At 42.5% G+C, this 18,980-nt stretch overlaps 1 protein-coding gene across 3 annotated transcripts in view; it reads left to right on the top strand.

The window, feature by feature from the left end:
• TRIM24 (tripartite motif containing 24) overlaps positions 1-6,802 on the top strand; it is a 102,332-nt gene extending 95,530 nt beyond the window's left edge. For all 3 annotated transcript variants that reach the window (XM_053255064.1, XM_053255065.1, XM_053255062.1), the window contains 4 exons: positions 1,931-2,066; positions 3,273-3,347; positions 5,277-5,426; positions 6,060-6,802. In XM_053255064.1, coding sequence (XP_053111039.1) covers positions 1,931-2,066; positions 3,273-3,347; positions 5,277-5,426; positions 6,060-6,269 — 571 coding nt within the window. In that variant the 3' untranslated portion in view covers positions 6,270-6,802. The remainder of the gene's footprint in view (positions 1-1,930; positions 2,067-3,272; positions 3,348-5,276; positions 5,427-6,059) is intronic.
• The last annotated feature ends 12,178 nt before the right edge of the window (positions 6,803-18,980 follow it).

Genomic DNA, 18,980 nt, shown 5'->3' with positions numbered 1-18,980 from the left:
AAACAGGAAATTTAGAAATGTCTTCCAACCTTGCAAAAAGACCCTGTAGAATCAGTCCTTGCTGCTGCAGATTCTATAATCAAATATTTGTCAAATTATTCCAAGGTCATGTATGAATATCCCTTATTAAGATCTGCTCAGAAAGCTTTAGTAACAGTTCTGCACTCATGTGAGTAAGTCTGTGGGTGGAGAAAACAAAGGTGTCATGGTTATTGGGCCACAACTGTGGAATGTGCTTCCCAGGAATCGGTGAATGCCTTCATGTTACAAGCCTTTCTTGTGTGTTACTGATTAGGCTATTGTCATTATTTATTTAGATGGCAGATCACTGTTCATTTTGTTCTTATTTCTTCTGATTTAAATTGCTCTAACTAGGAGTGTGCATAGTCCAGTGCCCCCCCCCCGGTCTGGCACGGGGGGGACTGTTACTTTAAGCGGAGGGGTGGTAGTACTTACCCCCACCCCCCCGCCGCTCTTCCCCCTCTGGCGCTGGTCTTTTGAAAAATCTTCTTGGGGCGGCAGAGTTCCTCCCTGCCGCCCCTGCCCCCGTCGTTGTTTGTAAAGGCTTAAAAGAGACGAGCGCTAGCGGCGCGCATGCGCCCTCGTCTCTGCCCCGCGCGCCAGAGACGAGCGCGCGCACCGAGGAGGGCGAATGCACGCCGCTAGCGCTCGTCTCTTTTAAGCCTTTACAAACAACGACGGGGGCAGGGGCGGCAGGGAGGAACTCTGCCGCCCCAAGAAGATTTTTCAAAAGACCAGCACCAGAGGGGGAAGAGCGGCGACGGGGGGGTAAGTACTACCACCACACACCCCCGCTTAAAGTAACAGTCCCCCGCCCAGCCGGACCTCCGGACCGGTCCGGCGGTTTTTTCTATTGTGCCCGGACCGAACCGTGCACACTCCTAGCTCTAACTGGGTATTCTTAATAGAAATGTGTGAATATGCATAAGGTATCCTTTGTTACCTAACAGAATAGACTAGAATATGCTGTCAGAGGATCCCTTTTTAAAAGATAAAAGTATATTTCAGTTTCTCTTTTTTATATAGATAAGATATAAGTTGAACTAACATTTTGCTCATGGAGAAAATCCTTTTTGGGAAACATTTTGGTTTTATATAGGGGCTTTGCTGTGTCTCTTTGTTGCAACTGAGCAGCGCCCTAATGCTAGGGGTATTTTCATTTTTAAAATTAATGACCACACCCTCAGCACTGTCACATTGTTTCCCAGAGGATACCTGTGGTTTCTAGTGCCTGCTGGGATTTCTGCTGCTTCCTTTGGACAAGGACTGCACTTGAAGTATTTCATCAGTAGTTCAAGCTCCATTCACTTCCTGCCTAAGGTCCTGGTGGGGAGCTAGTTTTGCAGGCAGGCCACTTGTTGGAGCCAACTGTAGACCCATGAGGCTGTTGTATAGCAAGCCATGTTCCTTCAGTTCCCAGAAAGAGGCCTTGCAGCAAGCTTCCATCCTTGGCTGTTCTTCCCTCCTCCTACAGTGAAGAGGAAGAACTGTAGACCCATGAGGCTGTTGTATAGCAAGATCTGTGATTTTTAATTTCCAGAGAAGGGTAAGAACATGCGAGCCTACATGAGAAGAGAGATAGGGGGCACAGTAAGGTGGGTCCCCTACATATTGTCATCTCTCTTCCTGGCATAAAGCTAGCCCAAGCATCTGAAGTGATCAGTTGGTAGACAGGCCAATCATCCCATTTGTGTCCTGTGGTTTCTTCATTTGAAGATGAGACTCTAATAGCCATGCAAGTCTGCTGCACTAGTTAGTGGGTTTTTTGCTAATCTGCAAAAGGGGGGCCATTTTGATGAATCATAATGGAATTAATTATGGAACGCAGATGAAAGAGTTTTGTCTAGGAGCATTTAGAACTCTCAAAAACACAGATTGATGTCTGCCTGTTGTTTGCTCTCTTGCTTAGTGGCGAGTGGATTTGCACATTCTGCCGTGATTTGTCCAAACCAGAAATAGCATATGATTGTGATGGCCCAAGTCATGTGTTTGAAGAAAAAAGAAAACTGGAAGGAAATATGGGATTGGCACCTATAGATCAGAGGGTGAGCGTATAAGAATTGAAGTACTACATTACATTATTTTGTTAATATTTCTTGAACAAAAATGACACATCATTAGTTTTTCTTAAAGAACTGAGATGATGAAAGTATACCCAAAATATACCTAGCACCTATACAGCCGCCTTGAAAACTTAAACATCTCAAGAAACATGTATTAAATATTAATGATCTAATGTGTTTGTTTTATTGTACCAGGTTAATTTTACATGGACTTGGGTTACTCGTTTGTAAGCAGTGAGGAGTGGTCAAATTCCTCTTAGGTCACACTACACTTGGAATCAGAATTGTATGTTCCTGTGGCAAACCATTTTTGCTCATTTTCCTTTACTTGGAAAAGTGTTCACAAAGATGCAATAAATACATGTCAGCTGTGGATTATTCAAATCCTTGTGCACACATTTTCATCATTTTTAAAGAACATACATTAATCAATGAAATCCATTCTTATGGAAGTGTACATTTGGTTTATTTGAAATAAATTTTGTCATTACTTCTGCAAAATGATGCATTGGCGGCAAATATAGTTCATTGGTGTTGGGGGGAAGGTTAGAAAGATTAATCATAACTAGCCGACCCGCACAGAGCATCTGTGCGCTCTTTGGGGGTCTGCTGTTCCTCCTGCCCCACTCTCTCTTGCCCCCCTCCCCTCCCTCTGGCCCCCTGCCCCCCTCTCTTTTGCCCTGCTCCCGCCACAGCCAGGTCCTTCTTACCGTGGCGGCAGCAGGCCGAAAAGTTTCCCTCCCATTTTGGCCTCCAATACCTCCTGGCTCCGGTGGCCGGGCCGCCGCCTCTTCCATATCTGGGGCGGATAGGCCAGGCCGTCCCACCGCCTCTGCCTCCCACTTGGTCAGGCTGCCGCCGCCTCTCATTCCTGGGACGGCCTGGCCAGGCCAGGCTGTCCCATTTCTGTCTCCCAGCAGCCAGCCAAGACCACCTCCTCTGGCCGTTTTGCGGCCCGCCCCCACCACCGCCATTTTTTCTTTCCCCTCAACTCTCGCTGGGCCCAGGAACTCTCGCAATGTGTCACAAGAGTTCTGCCGCCAAATCCAGGACACGCACCGGCTAAGAGAATTGATTATATAGATGTGCTTTTCATAGTGGAAGGTGTGTTTTGCAGAGACTTCAATGCTGATTTAACCATTCACATTAGTGTTCTGAGTAAATGGTCATTTCTCTTCCATTTTACAGAAGTGTGAAAGATTACTGTTGTACCTTTACTGCCATGAAATGAGCCTTGCCTTTCAAGACCCTGTCCCTCCCACGGTATGGCTGTCACTTTATTTGCCATAGATACATTTTATAAGATTTGCATCTATCATTAGTCAAGTAAGGTCTTCTCATATGCTATATTAAAGTATATATTCCAACATTTGGGGGAGAACATTGATGCAATTTGATGCAAAATGCATGCAACTTTAGAATTGTCCTTGACTAGCTATGGTTTTTGTTTTGTTGCGGGGGAGGGTGGCAGGCACTGTCCTATTTTCCCCCTTTTTGTTCTGCACTTATCTGTACATGTGTTGGATTTTTTAAAAAATTCCTAAATTTCCCCAGTAGCCAGATGTTTACTATGGGTTTATTGGGCCCTCACAAGTTCTGCCCACTGCCCAGAAAGTGAAACACACATACACCAGAAATAAAATTATTTGAGTTACATTAGGTTAAAGGAGCAAATCTCAAGAGGTTTAAACATATTAAGTAGGCAATCTCACCACTCCTGCTGAATCACTCTCAAATCAGTCTCAGCAAGACAAAAGATAAAATTCAAAACAGGAGACCCAGTGAAAAAGAATTAAAACTAAAATAAAAACGACTGTAGCCATGGGTCTGGTGAGATAAAATAAATTCCATGTTCACATGCAGAAGATCATAAATTGGCATAAATAGGATACCCATTTGGTATTTTGTTTTGGAAGCAAAACATCATTAACATGAGTAAACAATATCTGAAGAATTGTATAGTATATCTATGTGCAAAGGATCTCTAGTAAATGAAGTTAATATGAAACAACTTACTTAACTACAGTATCTGGTCCTTCCACAAGTTTGAGCAAAGTATTCCCTAGAAGTCTTCCACTTGCTTCAAGGAAGGTTCCTGTACTATGAGAAATGAAGAGGTAAATAATGGCTGTTGCATCACACTGTTAACCTTGTTAGCTTGATTGCAGCAAGCAACATGTAGCATCGTTTGTGTATTGACTGGAGCGGCTTATTAGCCTATTTGTACCACAGGGCTTCCCTCAGTTTTGCATCTGTTTGCTGAAATGGAGCACAGGATAATGTGACAGCATAAATGGGGAGGTGAGGGCAAACAGCTGTCCCAAACTCCCACTTGGGTCTGTTTATGTGCATGTTAAATTACTAAGATGTTGATAATGACACTGTCCCATGCAGTCTTCTTAAATTTAAGGGGGAAATTACAATTTAGCGCACACACAAAACAATCCCCCAAACCTGAAAATATTTCATTAATAAAATAGAAGGAAATCTCTGTGCATATCATGAGTCCGTTGTTTAAGATTTGCACTGCAAGTATTCTCTCTGAGACTGAAAATGAAAAGTACACTGGGGATATATTTAGCCTACTTTCTAAACAGAAGAAGGTTTATTATTTCTGTGTGTAAGTCCATGTGTTCCTCCAATCAATGTTTGTGTTTACAGTTTGATCCAAAACAAACTTACAATACATGGCTACCAAGAGGATTTTGATGGGAGTATTTTTTTCTTTCAATTCATCGTCTTGAAACAAGATGCGGCCATTCAAATTATTTGCATCACCCTGTTGTTGTTGTTGCCGATGCTGCTGCTACTTTTTATTCAATTTATTTATTGCCCTTCCTTAAAGTGGCTCAGAGTGGTTTATATTAAAATCAAAAATAAAACCATTAAAATAAGAAAACATCTAAACAAGATTAAAACTCAAAACTAGAATTAAAATTCAAACTAGATATAATTAAAAGCCAGGCTAAAAAGATATATTTAAGGCTCTCCTGAATACCTTCATGGGAAGTAAACACCCATGTGTTTATAGTCTGATACAAACCAGACTTATGATACAGTGAAGAGAGTTTGGCGGGGGGGGAGGGGGATCAAGACAGGGAGTGTTGTAAGATTCACCATATTAAAATAATTGAAAAGTGAACTCAATTCTGCTTAGAATTTCTTATTTAAAATACTAATATTTTCTTCTAGGTGCCTGACTATTATAAAATAATTAAGAAGCCAATGGACTTGTCAACAATCAAGAACAGATTGCAAATGCATCACCCATTATACACAAAACCAGAGGATATTGTGGCTGACTTTAGACTGATATTCCAAAACTGTGCTGAGTTTAATGAGGTTAGGAAATTCATGTATATATGCTTCGAAGAAAGCATGGTTCTTGTCTAGGAATCTGACTTTTCATTAGTATAGTTTGCAGAGCGATGCAGCTAGTTGTCATGTGCAAAATAAAATTACTGGTCTTTAATATCTGGTCATCATTCAGATTGACTTAAGATACTTGTGGCACAAGCTAAATCATATAAACTTGCTTACAAATGCCACATTTAGAAAGATGAGACTCTGTAGCATGCTGTCTTTTGCCACCATAAGCCACATGATCTCTCTGGCCAAGAAACTGACATCTTCAGTCATATGAATGTTAAAGCTCTAACTAAACTACCAGATATAATTGTTCATGTTAGTTTTATACTGTGAATGCTCCTAGCAGTTGTACCACAGTTGCCTGATATCAAAAGGACTGAGTCCTTTTGACATTTGTATTCTTTGAGAATCAAATTTTATTCCAACTAAAATCTCGAGTGATATTAGGGAGATTGAGGTACTTTCTCTCCAGTTACAATGATCAATTTATTTACCTGTGTGCCAATATTGCTGTGCTAATATAACATTTGACTACGTTTTTCTGGTGGTGGTGGTACAGCAGATATAAAACCTATGACAGACTAGTATGCTTAATTCTCCCTACAGCCTGATTCAGAAGTGGCTGATGCCGGTATGAAACTGGAAGTCTACTTTGAGGAACTTCTGAAGAACCTTTATTCTGACAGGGAGTTTCCTGCCCAGCCCTATTACCATGCTGATGGAGGCAGTCCAGATTTAACAGATGACTCAGATGATGATTTTGTACAACCCCGGAAAAAACGCCTCAAAGGGGAAGAGCGGCAGTTTTTTAAATAAATTGGTTGTATGTACTGCTAAGGATTTTTTAAATTAAATATTTATCATTTTCTGAAAAAAGGTTTATGACCACATTGACTTCTACAGATAAGGACATTTACTGGGATTCATACCTTGCACCTCAGAATAAATCTACCAATTGCTGAGGTACATACATAACTTTAAAAAATTATATAAATGTGACCCACTTTTTGGAAGCTCATTATACCATCACTTTCAAGTGATAATTGTTCAAATCTTTTATTTAAAAAGGATTTGTAAAAACTAAAGTTGGAAACAGATGTAACGTGTTGCTTTTGCTGTTTAAAGAAAATTAATTCACCAGAAATTAATTTACCAAAGGCATGTGACTGGCCGTAATTTCAGTTTTCTGTACTGTATATAACCATTAACCATTGGGGGATAAAAGCACATGGTTGGTATTGTCCTAGGATACTAATTGATACAATGGAATTGTAGTTGCCCCCAGAGAGTTACTCGTGCTCTAAAATGTAAGGAGTGGAGAAAATGAAGTAAAGTACTTTGGAAAAGGATATTTGTCTTGTTATGGAAATAGAAAAACTGTATACTCTTGGTTGTGGTTTCCTCCTGGCCAGCATTACAAGCATTTAGAAATTTGAGTCCAGCTATGGAAGTGTTAGGGTAGACTTATCTCTTATACGCTGTGCCTATCAAGAGTTAAAAAATATACCTTTCTCTCCTGCTTTTCTTAAAACAGAAGGTTAAACCAGCAGATTAAAATTGATTTTCATGTTTAGCCTACTTTCCAGCAGCCTTATGATATCACCTGGCATTTTGTGTGTGTGTCCACCCATATTTCCCCCTCACCCCCATCAACTTTGCAACACCTGGACCAATAGGAACCAAATCTGGTACAGTTGTAGGGACACCTGAGAGGCATAGTTTATGATGGTGTCATGCACCCCGATCCAAGATGGTGGAAGGGTAAACTTTTGAGGCACAGGTGGGCTAACTTGTGAACCGCTTAACCAATTTGAACCAAATTTGCTGCAACTGTAGGGACACCTCAGTGGCGTAGTTTGTGATGATGTCAGCCACCCCAATCCAAGATGGTGGTCACGTGAACGTCTGAAGCACAAGTGGGCTCATTTGTGGACTGCCTAACTCATTTGAACAAAATTGGGTACAGTTACAGTGAGTGACACACAGGGACACCTCAGTGGCATAGTTTATGTCATCCATATCGATTCAAGATGACGTAAACTTTGGAGGCGCAAGAGGGCTAACTTGTGAACCACTGAACATAAGAACAGCCCTGCTGGATCATGCCCAAGGCCCATCTAGTCCAGCATCCTGTTTCGCACAGTGGCCCATCAGATGCCGCTGGGAGCCACAGGCAGGAGTTGAGGGCATGCCATCTCTCCTGCTGTTACTCCCCTGCAGCTGGTACTCAGAGGCATCCTGTCTTTGAGGCTGGAGATGGCCCACAGCCCTCCGACTAGTAGCTGATTTGTAGCAACCAAATTTGCTACAGCTGTAGGGACACCTCAACGGCATAGATTGTGATGAGATGCAAGACGGCGGACACATAAATATTTGAGGCACAAATGCACTAATTTGTGGACAGTCTTAACTGATTTGAACCAATTTAGGTACAGTTGTGAGTGACACAGGGACACAATGGTGTAGTTTGTAATGATGTCATCCACCCCGATCCAAGATGGCAGATTCATGAACATATGAGGTGCAAGAGATCTAACTTGTGGACCTCGATTTGAACCACATTTAGTCCAGTTGTAGAGGCAGTGAAAGGAAAGTAGGCTGAGAAGTTCTTACTAGAACTTGTTTCATTAGAAATACTGACTTACTCAGTGTAGTATACAGTTTGTTGCTTTCCTTAGTAGACCTGTAGCTTTATCTTCAGTATAGTACAAAAATGTGTATGATTTCATGTTCTTTTTTCAGTCTTCTCCATAGTTTGTGCACACAACACATCCCCAGTGTGTACAATCCAGCGTAAGTTGGGTGTCCATAAGATCCATTGAAATTTTAGAGTTTAACACAGTTAAGTGTGTGTTATAGGTTGATGCAACATTAGTTTGCCATCAAAAGTAAAGTGCGTCATCAAGTCTATTTCGACTCCTGGCGCCCACAGAGCCCTGTGGTCTTCTTAGGTAGAATACAGGAGGGGTTTACCATTGCCTCTCACCGCACAGTATGATAGGAAGATGCTGAAAGGCATCCTCTATCGCTGCTGCCGGAGTCTGAAATTGAAAATTTTCATCTAGTGCAGTATTAAGCTATGAGTACATTTGTACAATGTTGTCCAAAGGATTTTCCATGTATCTTGCTCTTTCATCCATCCCTGTTCAGCAGGTCTTACTGTTTGGTTTGCAAGCAGTTGCTTGGCCCCACACTATTCCTGCCTGGTACGCAGCCCTCTTTGAGTGCAGTAAGAGGACAACCTGGGTCAGTTGAATACTAAAATAAGATTTTTATTTCCTTACAAAAAGTTTGTCTTACATAATTCACATGCACAGCTGTCATACATGATTACCACAAGCCTCTCCAAGATGTAAAGATTGTTTTTTGTCACTGCTGGACATTGATTCAGTTTTGTAAACACACTTTGACACATCACACACATTCCATGCATGCCACTCTTGCCTTTGCCGCAAAATGAGAATATGGTATCCTACCCAATGTATGGATGAAGGAGAGGACGCTAAATTTTTAAGGCCCTAATGAGTCTGTTTTGGTGGACAGGAATCCATTGGTACTTTATACCTCTTTCAGAAACCCACTTGGTCTGAAGGCCAAGCTCCTTCAGTGATGGCAGAACTGATATGAGAATTAAGACCTTGTCTGTGACATTTGCTTTGATTAAAACATCCTTGCAACCCAATATTGCTGTGTTTTTGGCATGGACAAATTTGCAAGTGGTGTTATGAGCAAGGAGCCAAATTATCTTGGAAGGTATTTTGGTTACTTAAGAGGTTTACTCTTTTTGTTAACAATTGCTTTCTCTGTAGCGTGTCCTGCCATCTTGTCTGCTAAGAAATAGGAAAGCTCACTCTTGTTGCTAGAAGCTTTTTCAATCACTTGGTACTGTGTTGTTTCCTATTACTCTTTTCCTGGGGCCTTTGCTCCAGCCACACCTAGTCTCTGCTTTCAGGCTATTCTGCAAGTAAACATCAAATACTGTATGTTATTGCATCTCTTGTACTTTCGACAATATGCTTAGATTGTAGGAAGAAACACATCCTTTGCACAGCTATCAAAGGTCATCTTTGTTGTCCATGGTGGTAGAGTATTCACAGGGGCAGATTACCACATTGGCAGTATAAGCAGCTGCCTACGACAGCAAATCTTGGGGGAAGAGAAAGTTACTCCTCCACATACACTTTTAAAACTGCAGCAGTGGAGATAGCAAGAGCTCCACCCACCTCACAAACCATGATGGGTGAGGTTGGGCACTGGAGACAGGCAGCAGAGATGGTGGAGAAAGAGCTCCTCACTCTGGCCAGCCTTCCTTGCAAATGATACAGATCGGGTGATTTCGGCCTGTTTGGATCCTCTGTGCACAAGCATGCATGTGGATATACAACCCATCTTCCACATATTTAGCTAGAACATCTAGTTGAACAGATCTTTCTAGAATCCTGTCATAGGAATTGTAGATTCCATGCTCATGAAGATGTTCCCCTAAAAGCTGTGCTATAGCATAATCAGACATGGATGTTCCATGATTAAGCTGTAGCTTGGTATCTGGCACATGTTTGAGCCTGCAAACTGAAGAAGTGGTGGTGGTATAGCCTTTTCATTACTTCCTGCTTGAAGTGCATCACTGAACTTTGATTATCTTGGCATAATATTTTGGCTGCTTTGGTCCAGTGGATAGCTTCAGTATATGCAGAAGCTTGTGATAGGACAAAGCCTACATCCATCCTGAAAGCCATAACTACATTCAAGTCCAGAGTATGAGGAATACATGGCTAGAAAAAGAGAGCCAAAAGGTCAGGATCTTGTAGGGGATGGTGCTGCAGTAGGAAGTCTTTGTTCACTCTTTATTGTCTCAGGGCTGCTGCCCTCAGTCAGCTGCTGGATGGAAAACTCTTCAGTGTTTGCTTTTCTGAGGCTCATGACATGACCTCTCCACCCAGTTGTAAGCATGGGCTAAATTGCATTGGATTTTTGGGGTGGCTAATATTATTTTGTAAAACCACAAACATCTGACATCAGGCTTTTCACTATTTGAATGATTCTGATGATTTTAAACATTTTTTACATTTTCCCATTGCAAAACCACATTTATTTTTAGCTACCATGTTGGATTTTGGTATGGCAAACCTTTCTTTCTAAAAACAAAATTATCTGATACTTTTGCCAAATCTCATACTTGTATGACTATTATTATTATTACTAATTTGATTTCTATACTGCCCTTCCAAAAATGGCTCAGGGTGGTTTACACAGAGAAATAATAAATGAATAAGATGGATCCCTGTCCCCAAAGGGCTCACAATCTAAAAAGCAACACAAGATAGACACCAGCAACAGTCACTGGAGGTACTGTGCTGCAGGTAGAGAGGGCCAGTTACTCTCCCCTTGCTAAATAAAGAGAATCACCACGTTAAAAAGTGCCTCTTTGCCAAGACTATGTGAATGAATAACTTGTATTTGACATTTAGCTGCCACACTAATGAAAAATTCTCTGTAATTATAAAACCATAATCACAGCCTTTCCTAATCTTAGTTGATGTTATGTAAGAACATTCATTGCTTGGTTTGACGACTATTAAAATGAGAACTGGCACACAACTGGGGTATGCTTGATTCTCAGTGGCACTCACTGCATTGAAGTGCTTGGGGGGGAAACACCTGGGTTCCAATCAGCTGTACAATTGGGAGGAGCAACTTGTCCCCTACTTCAAACTGAGGTCACCAGGGTTTTGGCAGTGGAGTAGGGTGCCATGTATCTCCCGTTCCTCTGTGTGACCAGAGGCGCTCTTACCCTCGGTCCTTGGGGCTCTAGTCTGTGGTCTCATAGCAGGGAGGGCCTCCCCAAGCGGCCCGCCACTTCCATGCCGATATTTGCTATTTTCACCACCAAGTGCGTGGCCACCAGAGGGTGGGGGTTCAGCTGAGTAAGCTGTGGTGGTGGCGGGGGACTCAGCGGCTGGTGGGCCTTGAGCACTGGCGAGAGCCTCCGGCCTGGCTGCTCAGTGCAATCCTCAATACTTGCACTGTGCAGGTGCGCTGGAGGCTCTCTCTGGTGCTCAAAGCCTGGACGGACAGGCCCACCAGCCACTGTGGCCACCACTGCCACCACGGGGGAGGCCTGCATGGCTCACCCCACCCCCACTGTGCACATGGTAACAAAAATGGCAAAGATCAGCGGGGCAGCGACAGGCTTCTGGGGAGGCCTCCAAAATGCAGGTCTCTCGTCTTTTATTTTAAATAAATAAATAAATGGGGGGGGGGGGGCGCCTTCCAAAGCCCTTCAGATCCAGGCTCCAAAATTACCTAGTTGTGCCATTGTGTGTGACTGATTGAAATCTGCTTATTTTTCCCTGTAGATAACTAGACAAAACTTGTCCCATTACTGATAATGGGATAAGAACATAAAAACAGTCCTGCTGGATCAGGCCCATGGCCCATCTAGTCTAGCATCCTGTTTCACACAGTAGCCTACCAGATGCCACTGGGAGCCTATAGGCAGGAGTTGAGGGCATGCCCTATCTTCTGCTGTTACTCCCCTGCAACTGGTATTCAGAGGCATCCTGCCTCTGAGGCTGGAGGTGGCCTATAGGGATGTGCACAGAACCACAGCGGGAAGGCTTGAAGGTGGTGGTGCCGCTTTAAAAGCAGGGGAGGGTGCAATTCCCCCCACCTGCTGCTTTTCCCCTGATGTCCGTTTACTTGCAAGCCCATCGGGGCAGCAGTGTACCTCCCTGCTGCCTCATTGCCCCCTTGTCCAGATATGACTGGATGTCTCAGATGAGCCTGTGTGCACCAGCACTTCCACACGCCCAGTACTTCTGGTCATATCCGGGCAACGGTGTGGCAAAGAGGTATGCTGCTGCCTCAATGGGCAAGTAAATGGACACCAGCGGGGAAAATGCGGCAGAAGGGATGAGAGCAACCTCCCCTGATGTTCAAGCTAGACACTCCCCTGCCGTCTTCAAACCAGTTCGCAGGCCCATAAAGGGTCTCCGAACTGGTTCCGTGCACATCCCTAGTGACCTATAGTCCTCCAACTAGTAGCTTTTGATAGACTTCTCCTCCATAAAGTTATCCAAACCCCTCTTAAAGCCATCCAGGTTGTTGGCTGTCACCACATCTTGTGCCAGAGAATTCCACAAGTTGCTTATGCATTGTGTGAAAAAGTACTTTGGTTTGTTGGTCCTCAATTTCCTGGCAATCAATTTCATTGGATGACGCCTGTTTCTAGTGTTATGTGTGAGAGAGAGAAGAATGTCTCTATCAACTTTCTCCACACCATGCATGATTTTATACAGGTGAAACTCGGAAAATTAGAATAGCGTGCAAAAGTCCATTAATTTCAGTAATGCAAATTAAAAGGTGAAACTGATATATGAGACAGACGCATTACATGCAAAGCGAGATAAGTCAAGCCTTAATTTGTTATAATTGTGATGATCATGGCGTACAGCTCATGAAAACCCCAAATCCACAATCTCAGAAAATTAGAATATTACATGGAACCAAGAAGACAAGGATTGAAGAATAGAACAATATCGGACCTCTGAAAAGTATAAGCATGCATATGTATTCAGTACTTGGTTTGGGCCCCTTTTGCAGCAATTACTGCCTCAATGCGGCGTGGCATGGATGCTATCAGCCTGTGGCACTGATGAGGTATTATGGAAGACCAGGTTGCTTCATTAGCAGCCTTCAGCAATTCTGCATTGTTTGGTCTCATGTCTCTCATCCTTCTCTTGGCAATGCCCCATAGATTCTCTATGGGGTCAGGTCAGGCGAGTCTGCTGGCCAATCAAGCACAGTACACTGTATACTTTTCAGAGGTCCGATATTGTTCTGTTCTTCAATCCTTGTCTTATTGGTTCCATGTAATATTCTAATTTTCTGAGATTGTGGATTTGGGGTTTTCATGAGCTGTACGCCATGATCATCACAATTATAACAAATTAAGGCTTGACTTATCTCGCTTTGCATGTAATGTGTCTGTCTCATATATCAGTTTCACCTTTTAATTTGCATTACTGAAATTAATGGACTTTTGCACAATATTCTAATTTTCCGAGTTTCACCTGTAGACCTATGTCATGTCTCCCTGCAGTAATCTTTTTTCTAAACTAAATAGCCCCAGGTGTTGTAGTCTTGCCTCATAAGGAAGGTGCTCTAGGCCCCTGATCATCTTGGTTGCCCTCTTCTGCACCTTTCCAGTTCTACAATGTTCTCCTTTAGGTGTGATCAGAATTGTATGCAGTACTCCAAGTGTGGCTGCACCATAGTTTTGTATAAGGGCATTATAATATTAGCAGTTCTACTTTTGATTCCTTTTCTAATGATCCCTAGCATGGAATTGGCCTCTTTCACAGCTGCCACACATTGAGTAGACACTTTCAACAAGCTGTCCACCATGACCCAACGATACCTCACCTGGACAGTCACTGACAGCTCATATCCCATCAGCTTATACTTGATGTTGGGGTTTTTCATCCCAATGTGCATCACTTTACACTTGCCAACACTGAACAGCATTTGCCATTTTTTAATCCACTCAGGAGAGATCCTTTTGGAACTCCTCACAATCTATTTTGGATTGCACTACCCGAAATAGTATGGTGTCATCTGCAAATTTTGCCACCTCACTGCTTACCCCAACTTCTAGATCATTTATGAATAAATTAAAAAGCACTGGTCCCAGTACAGATCCCTGGGGGACCCCACTTCTTTCTTCCCTCTGTTGTGAAAACTCTATTTATACCTACCCTCTCTTTCCTTTCCTTCAACCAGTTAGCTATCCACACATGTACTTGTCCCCTTATCCCATGACTGCTAAGTTTCCTCAAGAGCCTTTGATGAGGAACTTTGTTAGAAGCTTTTTGGAAGTCCAGGTATACTATGTCAACTGGTTAGTGTGCAGATTCAACCTCTGCTACAATAGCCATATGCATGTATCTCTTTAACATGATTTAGTTTGTCCCATGTATGGGTGCTATTTCTGTGGATAAAAAGTAGACCTGCCCCTGTTTGATCTCACTGGGTGTTCCAACTTCTGCTCACAGAGATACAGTGTGTGTATAATTTTTTCCTCTCGCCACCCATAAAATCTGCAACAGAAATCTGATGCTGCTGAGAGAAGCACTCTGTATCTTGATCAGGCATGAGTGATAGGAACAAGAGAGCACAACAAGCCATTACATGCCTTGAGTATGGGAAACCCATACTCTTAATCCATCATTTAAAGCCTGTATTTGGGGTAGATGGGCAACTACCTCACCTCCTATTTTGTCTGACATCAGTGGGATTGCACTGCATAACCTAGTGAGGCAGTCATTTGAATAGATATTTGACACTAGTTATCTAGTCTGCTGAAGCTTGGTTTAAACATGAATCTGTGAATGTTTGTTTCAAAACAAAACAAGTTGCCATGCAGGGTTCAGTTGACTGAACATATTTCCATTTGCTTATGGAATGGAACCAGGTCAGAAGTTTATTAAAATGCAGTATAAGAGAGGGAGGGAGAGACAATGATTTGGGGGGTGGAGGGGAGAAGCATAAGGGAGAGGGGGAAATCCATATGACCGTGATCTGTTCTGTTCAGAAACTGGTTCAGACTTGTGAAATAATAAAAGGGTCCCTTGTATTTTTCTTCATTCTAGTAGCCATGTTGTCATTTCATTTGCTTTAAAGGATAAACACATTTTGAGATAATTATGAACAAGTCTGTCCAATTACAGTTTGCAGCTTACATTTATTACTACTAATCTATAACGTTTTAAGTCCTCTGTCAGTGCAGATCAAACAGCTGCCATGTGATGGTCTCTTTAAATTGCTCTCTTGGACAGCTATCCCAGCAAACCAACTCATTCACCTGAAGGAGCCTGCCATGCAGGTAATTGTCAACCTGCCTCATTGAAGTTTGCAGAAGAATAGAGAAAATCCCCCATCTGCATGGTGAACTGCTGTACATGAACACCTTCCTATACAATGGCAGCAGCTATAGACAACAATTCATCGCAGCTACCAAGCTGGTCCATGTATACTAGCCCTAACATGACTATATTATTGTGGATGGCACAGCAGTGGTGTCATATTAAGACACGATGTTGCTGGCAGAGAAAGTCTTTTGGAATCAGAGTATGAGTAGATAGTACTGTGATATTCAGTCAGCGTCATTGTGGCCCATGCTACCTATCAAACTGCATTTACCATTTCTGAAGCATATTTAGTAGTATATATAAAAGGAGCTGAACATCTTATTTTTGTTCTCCAAACCAAAAGATGTTTCCATTTCACAAATTCAGATTAAAGATGGGAGATAATGTATTAGTGATCAGGAAATGTCATTAATGGGTAAGCTAGGAATTAAATATGAAATTATTGTGGATATCCAGTTCTGTGATACAAAGGTAGGTGTCAATTTCTATCTTCTCTTCCCCAACTTTCAAGCTAGATGGTGTTCATACCGAGGTAGATCCAATCACAGTGATATTCACATCACCTTTCTGCTGAGAGTCCATCTCAATATTCATCAGTTAAAGTAGAAGTTTGTTTGGTAATGTATCTTGCCTAGGTTACTAGGGTTACTCCTAATAATCTTAAAATATAACAGTTTAATCTTTCATTTACCTGCACAACTATTATATATTACGCCGCCTACAGATGAATCAAAGCTTCATCTTATGTGAGAGACAACTTGCCTCACATTCTGTTGCTGATAATCCAAAGCTGAACGTATTTATTATATTTGTACACCATCCCAAACTTCTCTGTCTTGTCGGTTTACAGCAACAGAAGTTAAACAGAAATTAAAACCTTAAAACAATTAAAAACCACAGGTCTAGTTAAAAAGCTTAAATAAATGTGTAGTTGGAGACTTCTTAAGAGTTGTAAGAGATGGGGCGGCTCTCATTTCAGCAGGGAGTACACTCCAGAGTCTCGGAGTGGCAACAGAGAAGGCCCGTCCCCGTGTAGCCACCAGACAAGCTGGTGGTAACTGTGGACGAACCTATCTAGATGATCTCAATGAGCAATGGGGCTCATAGTGAAGAAGACATTCTTTTAAATATCCTGGGCCTAAGCTGTTTAGGGCTTTATAGGTTGTTATTTGATCCTAATAAAGTGTAAGCATAGGTTACAGTATAAGCAGCACCTTGCATTTTGCCCAGAAATGTATTAGTAGTCAGTGCAGTCCTTTTAATACACGAATAATATGGTATCTTGGAGAAGACCCAGGAGATTGTACCAACTACAGTTTCCAGACTACATACAAAGGCAGCCCAAGGCAGCCCCACATAGAGTGCATTGCAGGAGTCAAATCTGGAGGTTACTAGCATATGATGGGGTCATACTTGCCCAGGAGGAACAGGTACGCAGTCTGGGGGTGCTTCTGGACACAAAACTCTCCCTGTTGTCCCAGGCTGAGGCAGTGGCCAGAGGTGCCTTCTATCAGCTTTGGCTGATACGCCAGCTGCATCAGTTTCTTGAGATAAATGACCTCAGAACAGTGGTACATATGCTGGTAACCTCCAGACTGGATTACTGCAATGAGCTCTATGCGGGGCTGCCTTTGTATGTAGTCCGGAAACTACAGCTGGTTCAGAATGCAGCAGCCAGGTTCGTCTCCTGGTCATCTAGGAGAGACTATATCACTCCTATCTTAAAAGATCTACACAGGCCTTCTCCATTGCTGCCCCGAGGCTTTGGAACACACTTTCTGCTGAAATAAGAGCCTCCCCATCTCTTACAACTTGTAACATGGCAGTCAAGATGCATTTGTTCACCCAGGCTTTTAATTAAATATTATTTTAATTGTGCTTTAATAGTTTTAACTTTTTAAATTTTAATTGTTGAGATGTCCTGGTCTTTTTATTGGTTGTTTTTGTTGTCTTGTGAACCGCCCAGAGAACTTGCCTTTTGGGCGGTATAAAAATTTGTTAAATAAATGAACAAATAAATAATAAATGTAGTTTATCTCAAGAAATGGTCCCAACTGGAATATCAGCTGAAGCTCTCCGAAAGCACCTCTGGCCACTCCCAGACCATGTACCTTCTGGGGAAGTGTGACTCCCATCCAGAACTGGTAGATCAAAATGGTCTCCTGAATTTTGACTGCATAATAAGTACCTCTGTCTTATTTGGATTCAATCTGTTCGTTATCCCTCATCCAGCCCATCACTGCCTCCAGGCAAGCATTTAGAGAGGTTATGCCCTCTGATGGTGTTAATGTTTAGGTTGACATGGAGAAATAGATTTGGGTGTCATCAGCATACTGATAACACCCTGCACCAAATCGCCCGATGATCTCTCCTAGTGGTTTCATGTAGATGTCAAAAAGCATTAAGACAGTATGTCACCCTGGGGAATACCATGTAGAACTTCACATTTTGGAGAGCAACAGTCTCCAAGTGACACCATTTGGAATCTACCTGAGCGGTAGGAGTGCAACCACTGCAAAGCAGTGTCTCCCACCCCCAACCCCTCAGATGCTCCAGAAGGATATTATGTTCAATAGTACTGAAAGCTGCAGAAAGATCCAAAAGGACCAACAGAGTCGCACTGTCAATTTCCTATTGGAGATCATCCATCAGGCCGATCAAGACAGTCTCCACCCCATAGCCTGCCCCAAAACCAGTTTGAAATGGTCTAAATACAGTGGTCCCTCTACTTACGAAATTAATCCATTCCGAATGCACATTTGTAAGTCGAAAAATTCGTAAGTCGAAAAGCGGTTTCCCATAGGAATGCATTGGGAACGGATTAATGCGTTCCGGAGCCTAGAAAAAAGACCCAGACCCCCAGTAAGGCTTGCAAACTGCACAGGAACATTTCTTTTCAAGAATAAACAGGCAGTAAACAGGCAGGCAAGTCAAGGAAACCGCATGTAAAATTTGTAAGTCGAGGAAACCCCATCTAAAAATTTGTAAGTCGAGGAAACCCCATCTAAAAATTTGTAAGTCGAAAAAACCGCATCTAAAACCGGATCTAAAACTGCCGTTTGTAACTCGAAAAATACTTATGTCGAGTAGTTTGTAAGTCGAGGGACCACTGTAATCAGTTTCCGCCAAGGCTGCCTGGAGCTGGGATGCTACCACCCTCTTGATTATCTTGTCCAACCACGGTAGGTTGGAGACAGGCCTATATTTGCTTAACTCTGAGGGAACCAATGCAGGTTTCTTCAGAAGAGGTCTAGTGATTGCCTCCTTGAGACACGAAGGCATCTTGTCCTCATTCACAGAAGAATTTATATCCACCAGGCCTTCTACAACAGCCCCCATGCCAGATAGAATAAGCCATGTTGGGCAAGGGTCAAGAGAACAGGTGATGGGCCGCACCATTCCAAGCAGCTTATCCACATCTACCTTGCTTCTTCAACTCCCATATATGTAAGTGCTATTGCTATAGTTCTTCTGTATACCAATCGGCCAATTTCCATCCAAAATGGTGATCAGAATACTTAGAAGGTTCCAAATTGGAACGGAGTCATTCCGTTCTAAGCTTGGAACAGAAGCGCATTCTGTTCCGAGCTCAGAGCAC

The sequence above is a fragment of the Hemicordylus capensis genome, chromosome 5 (assembly GCF_027244095.1).
Source record: "Hemicordylus capensis ecotype Gifberg chromosome 5, rHemCap1.1.pri, whole genome shotgun sequence".
Lineage (NCBI taxonomy): Eukaryota > Metazoa > Chordata > Lepidosauria > Squamata > Cordylidae > Hemicordylus > Hemicordylus capensis.
The sequence above is the reverse complement of the archived record's forward strand: the minus strand, read 5'-3'. Positions and strand labels throughout refer to the sequence as shown.